Source organism: Paramormyrops kingsleyae, chromosome 25 (assembly GCF_048594095.1).
Source record: "Paramormyrops kingsleyae isolate MSU_618 chromosome 25, PKINGS_0.4, whole genome shotgun sequence".
Classification (NCBI taxonomy): Eukaryota; Metazoa; Chordata; class Actinopteri; order Osteoglossiformes; family Mormyridae; genus Paramormyrops; species Paramormyrops kingsleyae.
In genome coordinates, this window is record NC_132821.1 from 31,931,170 (window position 1) to 31,957,413 (window position 26,244).

The window sequence follows — 26,244 nt, forward strand, 5'->3', positions numbered from 1 at the left end:
TCTTAATTTTTTTTTTCTTTTTCCCATTTTGATTTTAAAACAGGACAATGTATTGTTGGTTTGGAAATGGATAACTCAAAGCATAAATAATACATGGAAAACTAATTAAAATTAAATTCCATTTCAAATGACAATTGAAAGCAATAAAAAAATAAAAACAAAATAAAGAAAAAGATTGTAGAGGAGGTGAGTCCAGGCAACTAGAGGAGGCAGTACCAAACCATCTGATTGGTTGGTTCCTCTAGTTGCTTGGACCCACCTCCCCTACAATGTAATTGGTTATTCCTCTGGACCAATCATTTTTCATTCTGCCCTCAGAACATTTTCATGTAAGAAAACTCCAATGAGCTAAATCAAGAGGCAAACAACAACAAAAACCTTTTGGAATAGATAATAGTTATAGTTATTTTGTTTCTGTTCAGGACTGTTTGGCTTGAAAACAGAAAGACAAGGCTTCATCGATGTGGTCATGACAAACTTGCTCTTCTAAGAGTTATATGCAATAGGTGGATCAAGCTATTGCCCCTAAGAAATGCCATTTGGCTGAACAGCATCGAGACCTGTTAGAAACTTATATACCTGGATCATGTCCCCCCATAATCTCCTTTGCGCGAGGCTAAACAGATTCAGCTCAGCTAACCTCTCCTCGTAAGACATTCCTCTAAGACCAGGAATCATTCTTGTAGCCCAACGTTGAACCTTTTCCAAGGCAGCAATGTCCTTATTAAGGTATGGTGACCAAACCTGCACACAATATTCTAGGTGGGGACTTACCAAGGAATTATATAAATCGTAGCAACACCTCCCTTGACTTAAACTCCACACACTTAGAAATGTAACCCAACATCCTACTGCCCTCTTTTATTGCTTCTCTACACTGGCGAGAGTGGGACATGGAAGCATCAACATAAACACCGAGGTCATTCTCATACTCAGCTACCTTTATTTCAGTGGAACCCATAGAATATCTGTACTTGATATTTCTGCTCCCTGCATGGATTACCTTACATTTATCTACGCTAAATTTCATCTGCCAGGTATCAGCCCAGTCATTAATTAAATCAAGATCCCGTTGTAGCCTCTGTGGTGCTAGTTCAGTATCTGCTACACCACCCACCTTGGTGTCGACTGCATATTTAACCAGTTTACTGTATATATTGCTGTCAATATCATTAATGTAAATTAGGAACAATAGTGGTCCTAAAATTGAACCCTGCGGTACCCCACTATGAACGCAGGCCCACTGTGACATTGCGCCTCTAATAACTACCCGCTGCTTCCTGTCTGTTAACCAGACATGTTGGACATGACTGAGGGTCTACAGGGTCGTGTGACATACAGTAGCGGTAATCTGACGTGCTATTAGTAGTATACATTTCTTCCCTTTACCTTATCATTCCATCACATTTGCTAGTACATGCACACATACACACACCCACATACTCACACACAGACACAAAGCCTCTTTGCATGAAAAAGAGTTAGGTAACAATGTTTCCATTCACTGACGGCACAGTAATTGTTTCTTACTGCCCAAAGAAAAATAAGAAAGTGCCCCTTATGGGTACAATGCATAATGATGCAGTTGTGGGTGAGAGACAGGATGGAAAGCATTGAATGATTCTCAATTACAGCTGAAACCAAGGGCAGGGCTGACATTCTGGATGTGGCGACCAGCACATACACCTGCTGATGTCTGATTGCCTGCTAGCTGCTGGCAATTTTTTTTTTCCCATTCTTGATGTTCTTTGTTACAATAAGGAAATGCCCAGCAAATATCTGCAAAACTTTAGCAGGAAAGGGCCTGACAAGGACGGATGAAGCAACAGCAGCCCAGATGGGTATAAATTGAGCTGTACCTCTTTGTCTCAGCATCCAGACCTTCAGCTCAGTGACAGAAACAGGCAGGTTCTTCACACCTGTGTGACGGAGCAGCTCAAAGACCAGAATCAAACGGAAACGAGTGCAAAGACCCCACAATGAAACTCCTCTGCATCGCTGTCGTCTGCCTCAGCATCTGTGTTGTTTTCAGCACAGCTCTCCCTGTTACTGAGGTATGTTCCTGTGCCGTTCTGTCTGAGGTCATGCTTAAAGCTATGGTCTTGCTCTCTGCTTTGCTGCTCTGGTCACTTTCTAATGCTAACGGTCACACAACACCAGCAGGTACAAGAGACGGACGGGAGCACCGCTGGGCTTAGTGGACAGGGGAACACTGCACCAACGGTATGGCACTGCTTTGTTTAGATAAAGTAAAATAAATTCTGTATATCCATAAATATTGTTCTGCATCTCCATCAGTCTTATTGTAATATTAGATGAAGACAGGAATAAGCAGGATTCCAATCTTGCTCCCTGCTTCACTGCCACAAGTTACTTTCTGACTCTAACATTCACATAATACCAGCCGATGCAAGTGACGGAGAGGGTCACCACAAAGACTGCTGTATACACTAATGAAAAGGTATGATGCCATTATATATATATATATATATATATATATATATATATACACACACACAAAATAACTTGCGAACTTTCAGACATATGAACGAAGAGGACTGTAAGTCCAAATTGTGTTCCTTGGGCTCCCGTTTCCTATCCGCAACATCAATTTTTTGTGTCTGCGTGCCAATTCCGCCTAGTACGACTTCTGGCCGCTACTCCCGCCGCGCAGCAGCGTAGCGTGCGTACTCCCGGCATCCTAGTTCTTTGTACTTGCGTATACCCTTAAAATGATGTTGAATAACGACTTACGAACATTTCAAGTTACGAACGGCCATTCGGAACGTATCTTATCCAAAGTTTAACATAGTCTGAAAAAAAGTAATGAGCAAATTCCCATTTACACCCAGTAGGTGGCTCATCTCCCCGTACCCCTGCTTCGCAGAACTCTATCCAGGCTGCCTCTCCTGTCCTTCCTGAATGCATTTGTTGTCGCATTATTGTAGTTTCTGTGTCAATAAAATGTATAAAAAGCATGATATTCATTGCTCACTCATCCCTTGATACATGACATTTTTTCACTGATCTATACTCTCTTGAGAATCAGAATAAAACGTCAGAATCCCTTTCATTCAAGAGAGAGAGAGTACAGCATTGTACAGTCCTGTATACTGTCTGCAATGTCTTACTGTGCGTACAATTAACCTAACATATGCAGATACATGCAAACCACGTTACATATGGGGTCCACGAACGGTTCGCTATTCTCCACGGTTTTACTCGTAGCTATCTGTGGTAGGTCTTCGAATGTATCACCATGTGATATGGAAGGGCTACTGTATACCCATAAATATTGTTCTCTATCTCCATCAGGCTGCCATTATCCAAATGGTACTAGATGAAGACAGTGATGAGCAGGATTTCAGTCTTGCTCCCTGCTTCACTGCTATGGTCACTTTCTAACTAACAGTCACATAACACCAGCAGGTGCAAGTGACGAACGGGGTCACCGTTGGGCCTAATCAAGATGTGGGCACCACAAAGATTGCTGTAAACACTAATCCAAAGGTATGATACCTGTTTTTTGGATAAGGTTAAATGACTTCAGTATATCCATAAATATTGTTCAGGCATCCATCCATTCCATCCATTACCATCTGCTTGTCTAGGGTTCGGGTCGCGGGGTAGCAACTTCAGCAGAGATACTCAGACCTCTCTCTCCCCAACCACCTCTACCAGCTGTTTGGGGGGATACTGAGGTGTTCCCAGGCCAGCCGAGAGATATAATCCCTCCAGCGAGTCCTGGGTCTGCCCCGGGGCCTCCTCCCTGTAGGACATGCACGGAAAACCTCTCCGTGTAGCCGCCCAGGAGGCATCCGCACCAGGTGTCCAAACCACCTCAACTGGCTCCTTTTGACGTGGAGGAGCAGCGGTTCTACTCTGAGACACTCCCGGATATCCGAACTTCTCACCCTATCCCTAAGGGAGAGCCCAGACACCCTGCGGAGAAACCGCATTTCGGCCGCCTGTATTCACGATCTCATTCTTTCGGTCATTACCTACAGCTCATAACCATAGGTGAGGGTAGGAACAAAGATGGACCAATAGATCGAGAGCTTTGCTTTCCGGCTCAGTTCTTTCTTGGCCACGATGATCCAGTTAAGCGCCTGCAGAACTGCAGATGCCGCGCCGATCTGTCTGTCCAGCTCTCGATCTCTTCTACCCTCACTCGTGAACGAGACCCAGAGATACTTGAACTCCTCCACTTGAGGCAGTACCTCCTCCCTGACCTGAAGAGGGCAATCCACCCATTTCCAGCTGAGAACCATAGTCTCGGACTTGGAGATGCTAATCCTCATCCCCGCCGCTTCGCACTCGGCTGCGAACCGCCTCAGAGCACGCTGGAGGTCCCCAGCAGATGAAGCCAACAGGACCACATCATCTGCAAAAAGCGACACAATCCTTAGGCCACCAAACTGGACACCCTCAACACCCTGCACGTAGAAATCCTGTCCATAAATATTATAAAGAGGACTGATGACAAAGGGCAGCCCTGGCACAGCACAACATGCCCTCGGAACACGTTCAACCAAGCTTCTGCTCCGGTCATACAGGGGAACAAATCACCCTCAGTAGCAGGCCCTGAACCCCATACTCCCGAAGCACCCCCCACAGAGCACCTCGGGGAACCTGGTCGTAAGCCTTCTCCAAGTCCGCAAAACACATATAGACTAGATGAGCAAACTGTCAGGCTTCCTCCAGTACCCTTACAAGGTATAAATCTCGTCCAGTGTTCCACGGTCTGGAACAAATACCATATTGTTCCTCCTGAATCCAAGATTCTACTATTGATCTCACCCTCCTCTCCAGTACCCCGGAACAGACTTTCCCAGGAAGGCTGAGAAGTGTGATCCCCCTATAGTTGGAACACACCCTCTGGTCCCCCTTCTTTAAATAAGGGGACCACCACCCCAGTCTGCCAATCCAGTGGCACTGTCCCTGACCTCCACGCACTGTTGAGAAGGCATGTCAGCCATGTCAGCCGGGGATCCGTCCACCAGGGCCTCCCTTGGCTGCCACCCCATCCACATTGTTCAGGCATTACTATAATATTACTAGATGAAGATGAGCAGGATTTCAGTCTTGATCCCTGCTTTACTGCTCTGTCGTGAGTTTCCCAAAGCCTTCTTAACGCTATGTTGTTTGTAAATTCGATCTTCTAACATAGAACCTACAAACGACGTAGCGTTAAGACGGCTTCAGGAAACTCACCCCTGGCCACTTTCTAACAGTCACATAACACCAGCAGGTGCAAGTGATGGAGAAGGTCACCGTTGGGCCTTATGAACACATGGACACCACAAAGACTGCTGTGTACACTTTTCCTAAGGTATATCATCTGATTTTTTTCATAAGGTTAAATGACAGTGTATCCATAAATATTGTTCTGCCTTTACTATGATACAGACAGTCCTCACTTACAAACCGAGTTCCATTCCTACAACTAGGTCATTAAGCAAATTGGTCGATAAGCCAGGAGCCGTCCCTTACCGATATTTCAAGCATAATACTGGCAGTGGGTTTGTGTCAGCCGTCTTTAGGTATTGTTTAATGTCACATTTATATGTATGTTAAAGGTAACATATCGAAATAAAAGTTGATAGCAAGTTCAATGTAAACTGGTATGCAGAGTTGTGTAATTCAGGTCCAGAGAGTAAAAGTCCAGAACAAGATTTTGTTTCAACCAACCAGAGCATTAAGAGTCACAGTGAGAGAGTATTCAATTGGTTAGTTGAAAGAAAATCCTGGTCTGAACTTTTATCCTCTCGGGAACTGAATTACCCAACTCTGCTGAAATAATGATCAGTTACTGCAACCAATATACAGCCTTCCTTCGCCAACCCAAATAAATCAGAGAGCTGAACAAACACAATAGAATAGAAAAGCTGTGCTGCCGTTTGCACAACTAACGTTCTCGTGCAGCATATGATATTAGACGGCCGGAGAGCTGGTCGGCAAACAGGGAGGTCGTTAAGTTAGGAGTGTCTGTATTACTAAATGAAGACATTTCTGAGCAGGATTTCTTCTGCACTGCTTCACAGCTAACGGTCACAAAACACCAGCAGGTGCCAGTGACAGGCGGGGTCACCGTTAGGCCTAATGAAGAGGGGGACACCACAAAGATTGCTGTAGATACTAATCCAAAGGTACAGTATGATGCCTGTTTAGGCAATGCCTCATAATGACTTCAGTATATCCATAAATATTGTTCTACCATTATTATAATATTACTAGATGAGGACAATGATGAGCAGGATTTCAATCTTGCTCCCTGCTTCACTGCTCTGATCACCATCTGAGTCTGATAGTCACAAAACGCCAACAGGTGCAAGTGACGGAGAGGGTCACTGCTGAGACAAACGGACACGTGGACACCACAAAGGGTGCAGCTGACACTAATCCTAAGGTTTGATATCTGTCTTTGTCTGGATAAGGTTAAATAACTTCAGTATATCCATAGATGTTGTTCTGCTATTTGTATAATACTCCTAGATGAAGACCTTTATGAGCAGGATTTCAGTCTTGCTCCCTGCTTCACTGCTCCTGATACTTTCTAACTGTCACATAACACCAGCAGGTGCCAGTGACAGGCGGGGTCACCATCAGGCCTAATGAAGAGGGGGACACCACAAAGATTGCTGTAAATACTAATCCAAAGGTATGATGCCTGTTTAGGCAATGCCTCATAAATAGGAAGATGAGCTCAAGTGGCCTTCAGAAAGAATGGGAAACATTAAGTGCAGGTGTGAAGTGCTCTGCTAGGACAGTTCGTAACAGACTCCTAGAAGCAGCACTGAGGTCCCATAGAGCAAGGAAGAAGCCCTTCATCAATGAGAAACAGAGAAAAGCCAGGCTGCAGTTTGCTAAAAAGATGTATTTCACACAGACGCACACCCATAAATTGACAAATGAGTGAAGCTGAACATATTACTGCGGTTTTCAAATTTTTTCCAGAGCTGTGTGCGTGTGTGTGTGTGTGTGTGGATTATGTTTATGTTACATTGTGGGGACCAAATGTGCCCCACAATGTGATAAAATACATGTTTTTTGATGTAGTGGGGAGCATTTTTCAGGTCCCCACAAAGACCTGTGAATGCAATAAAAAAACAAAAAATGCCAAAAGTATTGTATTTTGTTTGGTTACTTACGATTAAGGTTAGGTCTGGGTTAGGGTTAAGGTCTTCATATTGGGATTAGAGTTTTCCCCATAGAAATGAATGGAGAGTCCCCACAAACCTCTGTGTGTGTGTGTTATATTTGGATAAATAATTCCAGTACAGTGCAACCCCTATATGTGCAGTTCCAGTAACTGCAGTTCAATTATCTGCAGCTTCCTTGCTGCGGCCAAAAGAAAGATAAACACCATCATAATGTGTTATACTGGGTAGAATAAGCCATCATAATGCATTATGAAGGTGTTTATAGTGCTCCTGATAATTTCCAACTAACGGTTACATAACACCAACAGGTGCAAGTGACAGGCGGGGTCACCGTCAGGCCTAATGAAGAGGGGGACACCACAAAGATTGCTGTAGATACTAATCCTAAGGTATGATATCCATTTTTTTATAAAGTTAAATGACTTCAGTATATCCATAAATATTGTTCTACCATTATTATAATATTACTAGATGAGGACAATGATGAGCAGGATTTCAATCTTGCTCCCTGCTTCACTGCTCTGATCACCATCTGAGTCTGATAGTCACAAAACGCCAACAGGTGCAAGTGACGGAGAGGGTCACTGCTGAGACAAACGGACACGTGGACACCACAAAGGGTGCAGCTGACACTAATCCTAAGGTTTGATATCTGTCTTTGTCTGGATAAGGTTAAATAACTTCAGTATATCCATAGATGTTGTTCTGCTATTAGTATAATACTCCTAGATGAAGACCTTTATGAGCAGGATTTCAGTCTTGCTCCCTGCTTCACTGCTCCTGATACTTTCTAACTGTCACATAACACCAGCAGGTGCCAGTGACAGGCGGGGTCACCGTCAGGCCTAATGAAGAGGTGGACACCACAAAGATTGCTGTAAGTACTAATCCAAAGGTATGATTTGTAGTTTCCTGCAGCTCCAACAAAAGAAAAAATTCCAGAAATAAACAGTTCATACGTTTCAAACTGCGCACCAAGTGAATTTAGGCTGTAACATGGTGGAAGCTACCAGCACAGTCATGCCCAGTACATGACTCATCCCCCTTTTCTGTCATACCCATACTTCCCCGCAGAACTCTCATCCAGTCTGCCTCTCGAGTTCTTGCTTATCACATTCATTGACATGTTAAAAAAATGGGTAACAATTTACTTTACACTTTACTTTAGCCATGTTTATTATGCAGTTTGAATGCTCTATGAAGCTCTTATCTATAATGCATTATAGATACCTTCATAATGCATTATAATACATTAATAAAGTAATGCATTATAATGGTCAGTATAAGCCATTTGTGGATGGTTCCACTGTCTTTCACGGTATCTGCAGTAGATCTCGGAACTTAACACCCACGGATATGGGGGGCTACTATATATTCAATAGTGATGTAGTCAAGACCACCTAAACTGAGACCAAGCCATTACCAAGACCAGAGTGTATTAAGACCGAAATAAGACCAAGACCAAGGGAGGGCGAGACCGAGACAAGACCAAGACCAAGGAAAGGGGAGACCAAGACAAGATCAAGACCACTGTAGGTATAGACGAAGTAAAGCTCAGAAACAGAGTAATGTTTGAGTGTACATTATACAGCACACTATAAAATGTGGAGCATAGGCACCATCTTGGAGCTAGGCAGTATGGTCTAAGTCAGGGATCACCAACCTTTTTGAAACAGAGCTACTTCATGGGTACTGAGCCATACAAAGAGCTACCAGTTTGAAACGCCCTCCTAAACTTCTCTAAACTTCATGTAAAATAAACTTGTTTTAAATGCTTTCTTTTTTAGATATTGTCATTTTCAAATCTATATAAATGCAAATGTGATTAAAGAAGAATAGCAACAGAATAAAATTAAATTTTAGACGCTGCTCACTGGTGAGTTGTGCTATTTTTAGAACAGGTCCGCGGGCGACTCATGTGGTCCTTGGGGGCATCCGGGTGCCCGCGGGCACCATGTTGGTGACCCCTGGTCTGAAATTTGTGTCACAGTATAATTTGAACCATGGATGTTTTTGCTTAAAATTTCAATATATTGCTTCTGTACAAATGTAACATTTTTTTCAAATAAGACACACCTTATTGGTTGCATTTGAACTTGAAGCAGGACGTTTTACACCCAATAACAGAACTGTGTTAACCATTTGAACCCAATACATTTTTGAGCATTTTTCTATCCCTTCGATTTTAGGCTTATTATATTGTATTTACATGAGTTGGCCAAATGGGACATTCTAGGCTACTCAGATATGTCATAATTTGATGTGTAAACGCTCTTCATCATCCCTCTCATGAGGAAAAACGACTTGCGCCTATTGAAATTTCTCCATTTTTAGTCTCATCTAACATAACAATTTGCAGGCACTACAAATATAATATTATAAATGTTGAGATCTCTGAGATGTGGGAATGCAGGGATTTTCATTGGGGAGCTTTCTGTGAGTTGGTATTGTGAAGGAATACATGGTTAGTGCCAGACGGAAATTAATATCTTTGATTTTGCATCCATTTGGTAACTTGTTGACGTTATCTGATAGGCAGCAATGCATGGTTTTATGTTTTTGTATATTTTTTTATGTAATACTTATACATCTTAACGAAATTGAAATAGAAAAGCATTGTTTAGTTTATAGTCCACTGGATACACAGGCAGACAAACAAACAGTTTTAGAGTCTAATACTGAATGTCTATCGCTATCGTTTTTCTGCCTATTTACTCTATGATTGGTAAAGTGAAATTTGAGAAGGATGCTTTCAGTTGGCATTTTAGCCAAACAACAAATCAATGCTGTAGCACGTCATTGTGTTTACATGCAGGGGGTGTTCCTCTTACACCATGGGGGAATTCAATTTCAGCTGTTTTAACGGAGTTCAACATCAAACATATATATACAAACTTTTGTGAATAAATATTGCGAAAATAAAAAGTAATTGTATAAAATATCAAGTAAGTGTCTTCCTAAAAATAGAATGCTGTGTTTTGTTATTTTGAGTGATTTTCTATCCCTTTTCTTACCAATTATAATGACCAAGACTGCAAAAAAACCAAGACCGGTCTCAAGTACTACAACAGTAATATCCATAAATATTGTTCTCCATCTCCATCAAGTTGCCATTATCCTAATGTTATTAGATGAAGACAGTGATGAGCAGGATTTCAGTCTTGCTCTCTGCTTCTTGATATTTTCTAATGGTCACATAACGCCTGCAGGTGCAAGTGACAGAGATGGTCACCATTGGGCCTAATGAAGTGGTGGACACCATAAAGATCACTGTAAACACCAATCCAACGGTATGACACTGTTTTGTTTATACAAGGTTAAATAACTTGAGTACATTAATAAATATCGTTCTGCCATTTTTCTGATGTTGCTAGATGAAAACAGCTAGGCAGGGTTTTGGTTTCCATGCTAACATCATCTCTCCTGTTTCATGCCAAAGGTCTCCTAATGGACTGAAACGTTCATTCCCATGCCAGGGAATGGAATGTGTGGAATCTTCTGTGCATTTTTAGGAAGCACTCTCATGTATGTCTCTGGAATATCATGGAATTCTTTCAAAGAGAATACCACTGAAACTAATTAAATAGCATTAGCATTTTAGTATGTTTTTTTCTTGTCTCATAAAAAATCAATAAAATAAAAAAGCAAAATAAAATTAAATTGTATGATCTGTTTCTTTCCAACTATATCATACATGAGGTGTATGACTTAAAAAATAAAGCAGTTTTTTTGCCATTTTTGGTCTTATTTCTTTGTCATTTAAGGCATCTAGCATTTTAATAAAAGTTTACGCTTATTACGTTTACTTTAATCCATAATTTTTGTCAGCATCACTTTCTAAGCATCACCTCGACAGGTAAATTAATTAGTTAATAGTTACAGAACTGAAGGCTCAGGATAAATATTAAACAGGGGTACATTTGATTAAAATTAGCAGCTTGTGGAAAATGTTTAGGACTACAGTGTAATGTAACGTAGGAAAAACGCAAGGAACACAAGGAAAAACTATGTGCATATGTATACATCCATTCCAGATTGTAATACTGTGAACTTCAAACCTACACACTGAAACAGAATTATTGGGAGAAGAAAGTTACAGAAAGAGCTTCAGTATTGATAGACATAATAAAGTGCGAAAATAAAAATAAGGCATGCACTATTGATTAAACTGAAATTATCACTTCCTGCATTTCTGATTTGTTGTAGACATTAATGACTCATCTACATGAAGGTTGCCCGTAATTCGGAAGTTGACAGTATCTGCATTTTGAAATTCTGGAATTTCCACTACACTAAAAGGGTCAAAATATGCTTCTGAGTACACTTATCGCATGAGAGAGTCTTCCACATGAATGAATGACAGAAATCTATGTATTAAGGACTGTAATATTTTACCCTTCACATCTATACAATTAAACAGAATTATAGGGAAAGAAGGTTATAGACACTAAATCTCAAAATGTAATGTAATGGATATTTTTAAAGAATGCATAGGAGAGCAAGTCTGCTTGTTTACATTTTACAGATAGAAAATTCCCAGCAGAGATTAGCAGAACTTTGACAGGAAAAAAACTGACAAGGAGGGATGAAGCAACAGCAGCCCAGATGGGTATAAATTGAGCTGTACCTCTTTGTCTCAGCATCCAGACCTTCACCTCAGTAACAGAAACAGGCAGGTTCTTCACACCTGTGCAGCTCAAAGACCAGGATCAAACAGAAACGAGTGTAAAGACCCCACAATGAAACTCCTCTGCATCGCTGTCGTCTGCCTCAGCATCTGTGTTGTTTTCAGCACAGCTCTCCCTGTTACTGAGGTACGTTCCTGTGCCGTTCTGTCTGAGGTCATGCTTAAAGCTATGGTCTTGCTCTCTGCTTTGCTGCTCTGGTCACTTTCTAATGCTAACGGTCACACAACACCAGCAGGTACAAGAGACGGACGGGGGAGACCTTGGGCTTCTTGAACAGGGGGAGACTGTAGAGACTGACACTAATCCAATGGTATGATACCTATCTTGATCAGATAAGATTAAATGCCTTGAGAATATATATAAATATTGTACTGCTTCTCCATCAGCCTGATTTCTTTGTAATGGTACTAATCATGTATGAAAAGTGACTGAATGCTAGTTGAAGACAGAGCTAAGCAGGATTTTGGGGTAATACGGTACTTCAGGGGGCACAAAAACTTAGTAGTGATTCAGTTACTACTGAAGTACAAATCATGAACAAATATAGTAGCTTTTTGAGAATAAAGATGTGTCGCGATTTCGGGTTCCTCTGCTAACATTGTCTCTCCTGTTCCATGACAAAGGTCTTCTTCAGGACTAAACGTGCACCTCGCGCATGCCGATTCTGCTGCAAGATCGGAGGATGCGGCATCTGCTGCGATTTCTAGAAAATACTCTAATCTCTGACTTTTTAAAGAGATATGCACTAAAGCGATAAAATGCATATGAATGAACAAAGCAATTTCACATACAGACTTTACTTCTATGAAAACATCATTAATGGAGGATAAATATTTGAACTTCTACGAGCTTTTATTATGAATTCAAATGTCATACTTACTTTTTTGGTTGTATGGTCTAACAACAAAGAATACAATAAAAATATCTTGAATCAAATTCGATTGTATCGTTTCCTCTTGTTGTCAACAGCAGGTTTGTGTTACTGCAGTAGTTTTGCAAACCCACATGAAATAACTCAAATTATGGGTTTCAGTGAGATTTCAGGCATTTGAGTCTGAAAGTTGCACAAAAACCTCAAATCCATTTTAACTTTCTTAAACTTCTTTCTTTGTGTTAAATGACAGCTCTTGTGGAATGACGATTTCAACCAAATTACCATAAGTTTTGTATTATAATCACAAACTTTTTGTTCATTTCTTTGTAATGGGATAGAAATTTTTCAAAATGATTAACAATTAAAATATTTTCAAAAAGACATTCAGCTGCTGGGACAATAAAAGTTTGTAGATGCTTTCAAATGTTTTATATACTCTCCTGTATCTATCCATCCATCCATCTATCCATCCACACACCCATCCATCTGTCATCTACCCACTTGTCCTCCTGGATGGGACATTAGTCCATTGTAGGACATATTCACTGATATAACAACCATCTCCCGTTCATTCCAACAAGGGACCAAAGGCTAAATTTCCCTATAGAATTGCAGGTAATTCTCCCCAGACCTGTATCCACTGTCCTCCAGTTATATTCAGAGTCAACTTGATCATTCTGGTTCCAGCCGTGCAGGACAACAAAAGATTTGGTAGGACTGAGTCTGCCCCCCCTATGCATCAAGCATGGCAATGTGCTCCTGGATCAGAACACGGTTCTCCTGCTTGCTGCACTTTAGCAGATTAGCACAAACAAACTATTGCTGACACCTGAATCAAATTGATGCAATGCTTCCTTCCAGATTATTAAAGCAATCACCTCACCAATGAAACTGGTTTGCGATCAACATGCCATTGCCGGGTCGGCCTGCTCTGTTGTTGAGCCTAAACCCAAACACTGGCTAGGAATAATTCCAATTTATCCTCCCCGTCCTTGTCTCCCATTGCATAATTGTGCACGTCTGTGATGTTTGCTTAATAAGCTTGCGTTGTTTTTTTTTTTTTGGGGGGGGGGGTGTTTTTCATTGCTTTAAAGTATATTAAAGTCATAATATTTTGTTTTTGTAATGAGTTATAATAGCAGCCAGAGCTCAGGGGTATTTGAGCTAGGGAGGTCTTTAGCCTATGAAACTGACTGTGGGGAAGAGGCGAGCTCAGGTCAGGGTACCTGCTCATACAGGTTGTGGTTCTGTCTAGATCTGAATTTTGTGTAGAGCGAATCACTGATTTTGGGTAGAATTTGCCAAGTGCTAATTTTTGTTCACTAAGTGAGATGTCTATTTCTGTGTTCACCTGGCTAGTTACCTGATGTGTAATATGATGGACCATAGTAAGCCTCTGAGACTCCAGTGGTAACTTGACCATCCTTTGTTTCCATCTACCCTATGTGCTGTAATAAATACGTCTACAATTATTAGTAAGAACTTGGCTGTGTGGATTTCAGTATTTTTCAGGTAAAGCAGAACGACTGGCTTAACAAAGGTGACTGTAGCACCATCCTTTACAATACTTAAGTATTGCTTTTAGAAGAAACATGGTGTGTGTTACGTTTGGGAATGACTGATGGGCGACAAAGCAGTGTTAAGGGGCAGGGAATTTTAAACGCAACTCAAAGAACACAAGAAAACAAGACTAAGAGGACTAAGATTCCAAATGAGGATTGTAACGTGGAAGATCTAACATCTAACACCTTCAACACATTCAATAGCTGACAAGGGAATACAGAACAGGCAGAAATTTATATACAGAAGTAATGAGCTCTAAACAAGTGACAAGCATTAGTCATTAACACTTAATCAAGAACTAAGAACTATTACAGTAGGTTATCCAGGGAACAGAGGACATGGATATAAACTAAACACAGGACTAAATATTAGAGACGGCACAGATGCAATACCCACTATTGGTATTGAGCCAATACTGGCAAAAAATGCTGGACTGTATATCAGGGGATGGGGGATTAAGAGCCGACCAGATTTTCCATCAAAGACCGGTCTAGCCTGAAAAAGTGTGACAATGTTTGTAGCCTTAGCGCTAGTGATTCTTGAATGAATTTTTGAAACGGTTCTTTTCAATGAATCGGTCGAATCAGTTTTCAAATTTAGAAGAATCAAACTTTTTGTAGATGCACACGTTGTACGGTACACATCTTAGACTCTAAAAATCAAAAAATATCTGACACATTAGCATATACAAAACACACAGTGACCTTTTTAAATTTACCTATATTTGCTTTTCACAAACTCACTGTAGTCATGTTGCCTGCAGTGACCCTCCTCATACTGGAATTCCTTTGTGTGTGTTCATGCCCAGCTGCATGGTGTCTGTGGCTCACTAACTCCCAACTCCAACAACTGACATGTTAGCAAGTTCGGCACGTTCAGGTGAAGCGGTTCACTGTGGCTGTCTGAGGAGTTCGGCATTTTGGAAAATTCAGTTCAAGTGGTTTCTCAGTAAATCTCGTGACACCCAAAACTCACAGAGTGACTGGTACTTTGCCAAAAAATCTACTCAAGAGTTAAAAGAAATGGTTAGTAAATGTAGCCATCACAATACACCTTGCAAACAGCATTTATTGTATTCTCTATGTTGTGGCTCTGGTGTTGGTTTTTATCCTTTACTGAAAGCATTTTAGATTATATGTTTGCAAAGAGGTACTCGAGATTTTATACGGCTTTTGGAGGCTGACTGTTTGTTTATATTTAAAATCCTAGAGCCTGCTTATGTGATTGTTTTTCATTTTAATAAGACCAGAAGTGATCAATATAGATTTACAAGACTCAGAGGTGACCAATATTTTAATAAAAATAAGATTTTAATAAACATGCAGTTTCAGCATAAATACTTGAACAAATGGCAGCAGCATGCAGTTTTATCTGTGCTCCACTGCATATTTTGTACTGGACTTATGTACTTTTTGCCTAGAAATGGATAGTTGGGGTATACAGTGATATTTTTATGATTGATCTCTGTACTATGTTCAATTTGGCAACAGATTTTTATGAACGTTGGTACTAAATGAAACAAAGAAGCAGACTTGTGTAAATCCTGCTGGCCGTGGACTTCTTCCTATAGCACAGTGGCATAACTTTTGTGTGAGTAATTTATTTTCCTGTTCTTAACATACTCTAACAGTACTGTTACAACACTAAATGCAGGTAGTTTGCAATGTTAATTGAAATGTATTGATACAATCATCTCATTTAATACTTAGTAACTGATAAAAGAGAAGAGATATCGGACAGGTATACTGGTACCAGCAGATCCTCAAAATTTGAATATTGGTATCAGATTGAATGATATTGTACTATCTAAACTAAATATTCAAGTAAAGCACAGGCAGGATTTTCCAAGCACAGAGAGATTAAAGGTCCTAACCAAAGTGCAGAGTCATAAGGAACATAATATACATATAAGGTCACACAAAACACACAAAAAGTCCTGGGGCAATTTAATGTTGTTGAGGTTGGACTCTGAAACCCCTGATGGTTTGGGTTGAATGACCATCAGTCACACGCTCATCACATTCAGCCACATGGCAGCCCTGTGAACTGGGGGAACCAAGTGGATTTGTGAGTGAAACTAGGATTGCCCAAAAAGGCTATGCACACATTATAACCCATTACAATTTTTACACAGGCAGCGGTGCCTGTGCCTGTGCTGTGCCTGTGCTGTGCCTGTGCTGTGCCTGTGCTGTGCCTGTGCTGTGCCTGTGCTGAGAGATGACTATGCAATGAAATGTGGGTTTTTTGTTTGACTGAATACGCAGTTTTTTTTCTTTACCAGCCAGTGGAGTAATCTTCCACTTTTTGTACTCATCTAAATTGCTCCCCTTAGGTGAGCAGGCAGCTCAAATTCCAGTCCTGACAGTAGCTCTGCTAAATTTGACACAGCCTGGGTCACATCTTACGCAATTCCTACTGAAAAGTACATTGACATAGATGTAATAGATATTCAAGAGGGTATAACATTTGCGTGTTTGCTTTTTACAACAAGGAAGTTCCCAGCAGAAATGAGCTTTGATAGCAAAGGAGGGATGAAGCAACAGCAGCCCAGGTGGGTATAAATTGAGCTGTAGCTCTTTGTCTCAGCATCCAGACCTTCAGCTCAGTGACAGAAACAGGCAGGTTCTTCACACCTGTGTGACGGAGCAGCTCAAAGACCAGAATCAAACGGAAACGAGTGTAAAGACCCCACAATGAAACTCCTCTGCATCGCTGTCGTCTGCCTCAGCATCTGTGTTGTTTTCAGCACAGCTGTTCCTGTTACTAAGGTACGTTCCTGTGCCGTTCTGTCTGTGGTCATGCTTAAACTTATGGTCTTGCTCTCTGCTTTGCTGCTCTGGTCACTTTATAATGCTACTGGTGACACATCACCAACAGGTGTACGAGAAGGAGCAGGTCACCAATGACCTTGGTGGAAATGAGAATGCTACAAAGATGGCTGCAGACAATAACACAAAGGTATGGCACCGTTTTGTTTAGATAAAGCTAAATAACTTCGATCAATCCATAAATATAGTTCTACATCTCCATCGGTCTGCCATTATTGTAATATTACTAGATGAAGACAGTGATGAACAGGATTTCAGTCTTGCTCTCTGTTGCGCTGCTCTGGTTATGTTCCAACTCTAACAATCACACAACACCTCCAGGTGCATAACATGGAGGTCACCTTTACTCCTCCTAAAAAGACGACCACCACAAAGATGGCTATAGACCCTAAACCAAAGGTATGGCGCCATTTTGGTTAGATAAAGCTAAATAATTTCAGTATATCCATAAATATTGTTCTTCATCTCCATCAGACATTGTAATATTACTAGATGAAGACAGTGATGAGCAGGATTTCAGTCTTGCTCTCTGCTACACTGCTCTGGTTACGTTCCAACTCTAATTATCACGCAACACCTGCAGGAGATCATCACCGTTACTCCTCCTAAAAAGACGACCACCAAAAAGATGGCTGTAGACCGTAAACCAAAGGTATGATGCCGTTTCATTTAGATAATGCTAAATGACTTCAGTATATCCATAAATATTGTTCTTCATCTCCATCAGACAGTGATGAGCAGGATTTCAGTCTTGCTCTCTGCTACACTGTTCTGGTTACGTTCTATCTAACAGTTACATAACACCAGCAGATGCAAGTGACAGAGGAGTGTGACTTTGGGCAGGATGAACAGGGGGACACTATAGAAACTTCTGAAGATTTTTGGTAACACTTTACTTGACTGGGCACAATTTAGTAATACCTCAGTAACTACATATGTACAAATCCTGAACAAATCCTGAACAAATCCTGAACAAATCCTGAACAAATCATGAACAAATACAGTTGTTGCTTGAGATATAAGATGAGTCATGATTGAACAAGCATGAGATCAGTATTTCACTTGTGTTATTCCTGACTTGTTCCTTCGGTTATTGCTTCAGTTGTTCACAAAGGTTTACAGAATTAACAGATATAGTAACAAATGTAGCTGCTTGGGATAAAAACTGCATCATGATTCATTAACGATGAACAAATATGAGATCAGTATTTTACTTGTGTTATTCATGACTTGTTCCTTCAGTAGTTCACAAGGACATTAACAGATATAGTAACAAATATGGTAACTGCTTGAGATAAAACATGCCTCACTATTCATTAATGACGTATTCACACGAGATCGGTACGTACCTAACACTTTGTGGTTCATCGATACATAAGTAATAGCATAGTGCGATATTATTTGTGCCTCATCAAGTAAAATGTTACCGATCTTCGGTTTTATGTAAGAGATCCATCCATCCATCCATTTTCTGTAACCACTTGTCCTATTTAGGATCACGAAGTCAACAGCGGGCACAAGGCAGAGAGCAACTCAGGAGAGAGTGAAAACGCAATACTGGCTACCACAGCTCATCATAACTAAAAGTCTACTCTCATACCAAGTCTGCTGCCAGAGTGGAATGTTTGGAATCTGATGTGATTTCTAGAAAACACTGTAATGTCTGTTTCTGGAATATCATGGGGTCTTTTAAAGAGATTACCACTGAGACTGAAATCGAATAACCATAATAATCAAATAATAAATGTAACTATTTAAAAAATGTAAAAAAATTATGTGATCTTTTATTCTTTCACCATTGTAGTATGTTAATTTTTTCTTTCCATAGTCTCAAAAAAATCGACAAAATAAACAGAGTAGAATCAAGTAATGACTTTTATTTTCCAAACTCTATCATATAAAGTCTCTGAATTTAAAAAAGGTACCCAAAATGTTCAAGAGGGGAACAAGGCAAAAATAGAGATGGACCTATCCACATTTTTTCAGTTCCAATCCGATTTATACTTCAGCATTAGTTCAAATACAAGAACTCGTGGCCATAGGTGGAAAATAGCGGGAGAACATTTCAAACTGGATTTAAGGAAGCACTTCTTTACACAGCGTGTAGTCAGAGTATGGAATAGTCTTCCTGATAACGTAGTGCAAGCTGAATCCTTGGGTTCCTTTAAATCAGAGCTAGATGAGATTTTAACAACTCTGAGCTATTAGTTAAGTTCTCCCCAAGCGAGCTCGATGGGCCGAATGGCCTCCTCTCGTTTGTATAGTTCTTATATTCAATATACAACTACCGATACTGATTATATATATAATAAATATATAATAAATATTTCTACTTTATATATTAGTGTTTTTTAAAACTAGTAAATACGAATGAAAATATATGCCAAAAAATCTTTAATTAGGCTACAAGAAACATACATAAAGTGCTGTTCCACCTAGTTTGTATATCTTATCTTAAGCGTTTTGTGGCATTTGGCCTAAGGACTAAGACAGAGGAGGGAACAGGATGACCAGCGACACCTGCTGGCCAAATGGGGACCTGTGTATTTCAGTGCCTGCCTGTGTTCAGTTCCTCAGTAAGCCATTGTGTTACGTTACTGCCTGGTTCTTACTCTGTTCCCAGTTCTACTCCCCAATTGTGTTATTCTGTGTTTTTTTTTGTAGTTCGTTCTCGTTTGTTTTGCTTTTTTTGACCCCTCATGGTCCTTTGATTTTGTGCCTCCCCCGTTTTGTTCAGTTTCCTTAATGAACCCCTGTTGTCTCGTGAGCCACTCCGTGGATCGTCCCCTTTTCGCCGCTTGTGCCACGCCGTGCAGTCACACTATTGTTCATGTATGCTTTAATGTTTGAAAATGTCATTTATATCAGTATCTATGTGTTTATATATTGATATTCAATTTGTGTCTCTTTTGCAGTATGACCAAAGCTTTCTGTGACATATTAAGAACTTACAAGAACAACAGATGCCTCTTGCATACACTATCAGTGTAATCAAACTGGGGTGGCACGTAAGAATTGCAGGGGGGGCACAGGTAAAAGGAAAAAAACGAAGAACTGTGCTGGGTGGGTGGGGTGAACTGGGGGCAGATCTATTTTGAAACTGAAACCTTCAGAAATATTACAAAATAATGTGAACACATTATACGCCTGTACACATTATACAACACTAAGAAATTAAAATAATTAAAACGTGTAAAAAACACAGGCACTAGGTACTGAATACATCAAACTGTTACGACTAGTAAAGGAAGTTTACGGGGGCATGACACTCATGCTTTCAGACTCTTACGCTCACTCAAGAAATCTTAAAGCAAATCTATAGTATTCCATTATAAACCTGAAATTTGCAGAAGCAGTTTGCAAACCCCACAAACTATTTACAAGGTAATAAAACTCAGATACATGTAAATGTGTGTGCAGACTCGTCTTTAATTGAAAGTCTCACTCCAGCCACCTGATCGTTGGCAACCCTGCAGTTAATGTTTAGATACTTCGGGAAACCATTCAGCTTCAGGTCCCCATTTGGAAAACCTCAATTTTTATAAAAATCTCTTAAAGGAATCAAAATATAAAATTGCCGGACGTCTTGTATTTTATTTGGTTACTTATGGTTAAGGATGTTGAGATATGGATGATGTCAGATCTTGACTCTCCACCACTAACCCCCAACCCCCCCCCCCCCCCCCCCCCTCCGCCACACACACACACACACACACACACACCCCTCCCCCTCTCTGTGACTTTAAACCAGAACACTCTCAGCGTGCTGTGTGTTTGTGTAAAGTAGTAACCTTCATCATAGCCATACCTGTCAAGTTTTGGATTTGGTAATAAGGGAAATTTTCCGGCACACACCGCGAGCCGCCCCACCACCCCAACCAAGCTCCAGTATCCCTTACATTCTAAGACAGGTGTACAAGAAATCTAAAGTAACCACTTGTCATTTACATTTTATTTTCATTACACATTTTCTTTTAATTTCTCATGTTCACTCATGTGGCTCTCTGGCATTCACTAATGACTTATTATACAGATTTGTTGCAGACTTTGTATCCTTGTTGAAGTTGTCACAGAAGATGAAAGTAACGTTGTTTTTGGCACACAGCATTGCCATTTTAACCTCCGCATTTATGACCTGGTTAATGTTGTAAATGACCTGCAGACTACTGTAGGTGGTAGTTCTCGCAAGGCTACTGACAGTTCAGTTTGGAGAGGCAGAGGAATTTTTTTTTAAATGATATTATAATACGGGAGATTTAGGGGAAAATACTAATACGGGAGGACGGCGGGAAAGAGGGGTAAAATACGGTAGTTACCCGGCCAAAACGGGAGACTTGACAGCTATGATCATACACATTTAACATGCTTCATACTTAATCCAGCCACTGTACCGGGTGAATGTTTTGAATGTTTCTTACAGATAATGGTGCAGCGATCATTGCTTTGTCGTACCGGATTGTATGCTGCCTGCCAGCTCACAAACAAGCCTGCCAGTCCTGCTGCCAATGTGTGAAATCCCAATCGCTGTTAGTCTAAGTGCTGAAGGTTGGGGCGACTCGAAAAAAAGAAAAAATTACAGAGGTCCAGGACTTGGTGACCTCATAGCTGGTTACGGGCACATATTTTGAATGGTTAAATGTGCTTAATTGTTCTTATTTTCAGACATACTCAGACACACACACACACAGGTAAGAGCAAAGCTTGTGGTCTGAGGGAACGGCAAAGCCATTTATCCAATGACTCTCCTAAATTTCGAGAGGCATCTGGCTACAGGAGGCGCCTGAGGGCGTTTGCTGGAGGACCTGGGAGCACGTGTTCCACTCTCAAGCCCCGAAGATCCATTGTTTATGTTTCGCTACGGTGCCAGTCATTCTTTAAACGTGTGTGAGGTCTGGCTTAGCAATTTATAAATTAATTATGACATCGTAATGTACATCTGTCAAACAGCTCTCCCTACTAGAGACAACATAAATCTGTGAGTCTGTGTAAAGTCTGAGTAGTTGTAGGTCCCATAAAAATATTAAACAATTCTGTCCATCTGCAGAATACTATTTCACAGAGTTGATATACAGTAACCACACTTTTCTAAACTTAATGACTAAAAATAAGTCTAAACTGACTGACTAGTAAATTGGTGTCATGTGGGGTCTGGCCAGTACCTCTTTTGTACAGAAACACAGGACTTCCTCTATCAAAAGGTATTTTTCACGTTAACAAGCTTAAAATTCACATTAACATACACATTTTGTTTGCGTCAACATGTCAGTTTTCAGCTTGTTAATGTGAAAAAGGCAATACGTTTTGCCCCTTTGGGCATACTGTAAAATGCCGTCTAACGGAATAACGTTTTGGGGTTGGGAGGGGTCTGGGTGCTGACAGAGGAGACACGTTCTCGGGCCCCTCCTGCAGCTGGGGACTTGTATAAATTTCATAATTAACTTCTCCCGTAACAAATTTCACTTAGTTCCCCACAATACATTTCACCGACCAGCTATCAGACTGTTACAGATAAAATGAGGAGGCTAGTCTCCAAAAAGCAACATAAAATTTTTATATGGAATATAGAGAAAATCATCTCACCCCCTACAGTCTTAGAATCACTGACCTCTACAAGGTTTCTGGAAAGTTTGCAAAAAGATTCACGGAATAAGTTTAGGTGGGAGATGGAGCTGCAGGCCTTATTTTTACTCTTGGCTTCCCTCTGTCTTGCAGTTCCAATGTTGGGTCTGGTCAGGAGTAGATGTATATTTTCAGGGGTACATTTTCATCCATATAATGTTTTGGTAATAGGATCCATCAAAGATAAAATATGGTAAATGCATGGAAATAGACTCATCCTATTGACAAAGATAAGCCTCTAATGATCTCATCCTTCACTTTGCTGTCACTAAGAGCTTCAGTTTAGTGCGATTTGTCTCAAATTCTGATCAGGTCCAGATCTTCAAGAAAGTGATGCATTAAATCTAGTTTGTTATTTAATTTCCCCTTCAGTGTAACTTGCCAATGACTGCTAATCCCTCTGTCTGGAAAATGGAGAATCTAATGCCAATTACCTATTGATCAGGCCATTCAAGTTGACTGGCTAACTGGGACGAGTCTGAAACTGGGATTGGTCAAGAAAACCCTGCATGCATCATCGCCCCAGAGAATTTTTAGACAGGCAGCGGTCTACGTACCTCTGCTAAAAGATAAATATGCAAAGTAAGGTAGTCTTTTCTTCTAATCAGATATTTTGCTAGCCAGTGGGCTAGTCTTCAGGTATTTGTACTTGCCCTTTGTCTATTTCACTCACCTCAGATGAGCGGGCAGTTTAATTTCCAGCCCTGACAGCAGTTCCTCGAAATTTGACACCCATTCTTACTGGAAAATGCCTTGCTGCTCTGGTCACTTTCTAATGCTAACGGTCACACAACACCAGCAGGTACAAGAGATGGACGGGAGCACCGCTGGGCTTAGTGGACAGGGGAACACTGCACCAACGGTACAGTATGGCACTGCTTTGTTTAGATAAAGTAAAATAACTTCAGTATATCCATAAATATTGTTCTGCATCTCCATCAGTCTTATTGTAATATTAGATGAAGACAGGAATAACCAGGATTTCAATCTTGCTCCCTGCTTCACTGCCACAAGTTACTTTCTGACTCTAACATTCACATAACACCAGCAGGTGCAAGTGACAGAGAAGGTCACCGCTGGGCCTAATGAACACGTGGACACCACAAAGACTGCTGAAACACATGAGACGGACAGGGCCGACAATGGGCTTGATGAACAGGGGAACACTGTTAATCAAATTGTGACACACTGTTTCATTCATGGCAGAAATTCCCCAACTTTGTCTAAACTTCTTAAAGCTCTTTCTCTGGGCAAGTAAACATTATGGCATAATTGAATAGGTTTTGTTTGTTGATCTGTAGAATCACCATCTGTGTCTGTGAAACCTTATGAAGATGTGATTGTAAAAGCATACTTTTTACACCAAACTATTTTGCATAGTGGAAAAGTACATTTAAATATGAATTCACTTTTCACATTTAAAATTTGTTATGGAAGCGTTTCAGTTCCCTGTATTTACATGAAGTCGTTCCGGCGTTCCCAAGGTCACACATCTGGCGTGACACTCGCGCTTTTAGACTCTCACGCTCACGCAAGAGATCTTACAGCAAATCTGTATTATTCCATCCTAAACCTAAAATTAGCTGCAACAAAAGCAGTGGGGTAGTTTGCAAACCCTACAGACTATTTACAAGGCAATAAAACTGCTACACATTTGTGAATGTGTGTGCAGACTGGTCTCCAATTGAAAATCTTGCACCAGTAACCTGACCAAAGTCAGCAACCCTGTTTATCACATTGTCCAAAATGCCTGTGGACTTTCAAATGATGGGTATTGATCCTAACAATTTTCACAGTTCACAAAAAGAAAATCATTCAATAACTGAGCTCTAAGGAGATGGTTATTGGTGAATAACTGTAATTAAGCAATGATGTTTTCTCTTGGTTGTTTTCCCATTAATATCTAAGGATTATGTTAATCCTCATGTAAACTTTCCTGACAATGATAGCCTGCGTTGGAGGACTAAAATGAATGGAGGCAATTAAGATAAAAAGTAGTTTAAATTCAGCTTTTGTTTTTACAATATTATGAAAGTATTCTATGTTGCAAGGTGTCTGAATGCAGGACCTCTGGAAACACCCCAGATGTCTACAGCAATTATGATTTAGAGTCCAGTATCGCACGCTTGTCTAAAGAAATTGGTCTTTGATCATTTTTATTGTACGGTGCTGGTAGGAGAATTTGACTAAATAATAGTCAAAAGGAATGTAAATATATATAAATTCATCAAAACATTCACTGGACATTTGTTTCCAATAGCTAAAGCTCTAAAGCAAGTTTTTCACTATATTGTAGCTTTAAGAAACAACGAACATTACATAAAATTTGATAGGTTCATCCAACTTCCTGTGTGATTATTTTCACCCTGTATGATCATTATATAGTTCATACAAATGAGTTAATCCATGGCAGGTTTGATTATTTATGCCTGTCCATAGCAACTGAAACCAACAACTTAAAATGTAAGACAGCACTGAACAGGTAATATGCTAAAATGCATAAAGCTTGTTTGTTATCTTAGCACTGTGGCTCAACCGAAGTGTGATTTACTCTCCAAAAAATCTACTATGGAACAGTTTAAATGCTTTGATTAGTTATTTAGCTGTTTATGTGAATGTGTAATATCCTCCTGATACCCAAGGAAAAAAGTGTCCTTCAATTTTAGGTTATTTGTCTTTGGAGGAAATGAGACACAATTTAGATTTTCTCAAATTTATTTTTATTTTTAATTTCACAGCATGTCCTCTTTAGTGCACAACAGGAATAAATATGTTACCTTACATCAGTGAAAATATAGATGCAAAAATAAAATGTCCACTACAATGGACATAAATGAATGGGTGGGGTCTCAGGAGGATATAACTGAATAATAAAAAAATGTAAAAATAATAAAAACAAACATTAGCTGCATTTCCTGACACATGTTCACGTGCTGCAGCTTGTTCAACTCTGTCTCCGATAAAAATCAGTGCAGTGTTTGGACTGAAAGCAATTTAGCTGGGAGAATCTATTCATGTTCAGATCCTCCTCAAGCAAATCGTAAAACGGCCATTGAGCTACGTATATAATCAAAAATAACAATATATCACTTATAAAATGTCTATTTCTATCCATGACAAGTGACTGTCCCTGCAAACGGGAGGCCTGCAGTTTGCATAGGAATTACAGTTAATGGGCCACTTTCCTATCATGGTGCCTGTACCTTAATCGCGGCCTAACTGGCTCATTTTCCATCTGGTGTCAATGCTACAGCTCTGACAGAGGGGCTGTACTGCTAACCTTGCTCATCGACCCAGTGCTTGTCCAGTGGTCACTGACCTGGGACCAGCCATTGGGGACTCATTTGTCAGAGATTCGCATATCCAAGCCTTCGCTGTGAGCGGACGGGAGAAATGGATCTGACCTACCCTGAAAGTGCAATGAGCCCAGGTGTGGTTTATATTCTGTGAGGGCATCACAACTATAGGCAGCAGGCAAGAGGTTTCTCTAGATGAGAATCTAGGCCCTC

At 40.4% G+C, this 26,244-nt stretch overlaps 2 protein-coding genes across 14 annotated transcripts in view; one reads left to right on the forward strand and one right to left on the reverse strand.

Moving 5' to 3' along the window:
- The window catches only part of chrna8 (cholinergic receptor, nicotinic, alpha 8), a 68,125-nt gene that overhangs the window by 15,859 nt on the left and 26,022 nt on the right, over positions 1 to 26,244 (reverse strand). The window lies entirely within an intron of this gene.
- Positions 1,794 to 10,898, forward strand: LOC111844191 (uncharacterized). 12 transcript variants are annotated; one of them, XM_072707334.1, is made up of 13 exons: positions 1,794 to 2,054; positions 2,161 to 2,223; positions 2,405 to 2,461; positions 3,427 to 3,510; positions 5,249 to 5,332; positions 6,045 to 6,149; positions 6,329 to 6,409; positions 6,578 to 6,661; positions 7,472 to 7,552; positions 7,726 to 7,806; positions 7,975 to 8,040; positions 10,373 to 10,453; positions 10,603 to 10,898. In XM_072707334.1, exons 1-13 carry the CDS (start codon positions 1,980 to 1,982, stop codon positions 10,609 to 10,611), a joined length of 951 nt encoding a protein of 316 aa, XP_072563435.1. In that variant the 5' UTR covers positions 1,794 to 1,979; the 3' UTR covers positions 10,612 to 10,898. The 12 variants fall into 12 exon arrangements, with proteins under 12 accessions (XP_072563435.1, XP_072563437.1, XP_072563436.1 ...); XM_072707336.1 differs by having other exon boundaries at positions 7,978 to 8,040; XM_072707335.1 differs by having other exon boundaries at positions 6,581 to 6,661.

Bases quoted from the DNA above. Each gene is read 5' to 3' on its own strand.
- LOC111844191 (XM_072707334.1), top strand. From the start codon at position 1,980: ATGAAACTCCTCTGCATCGCTGTCGTCTGCCTCAGCATCTGTGTTGTT. The intron at 6,662-7,471 runs GTATGATGCCTG...TAACACCAACAG, and splicing joins CTGTAAATACTAATCCAAAG to GTGCAAGTGACAGGCGGGGT. The intron at 7,807-7,974 runs GTTTGATATCTG...ACATAACACCAG, and splicing joins CAGCTGACACTAATCCTAAG to CAGGTGCCAGTGACAGGCGG.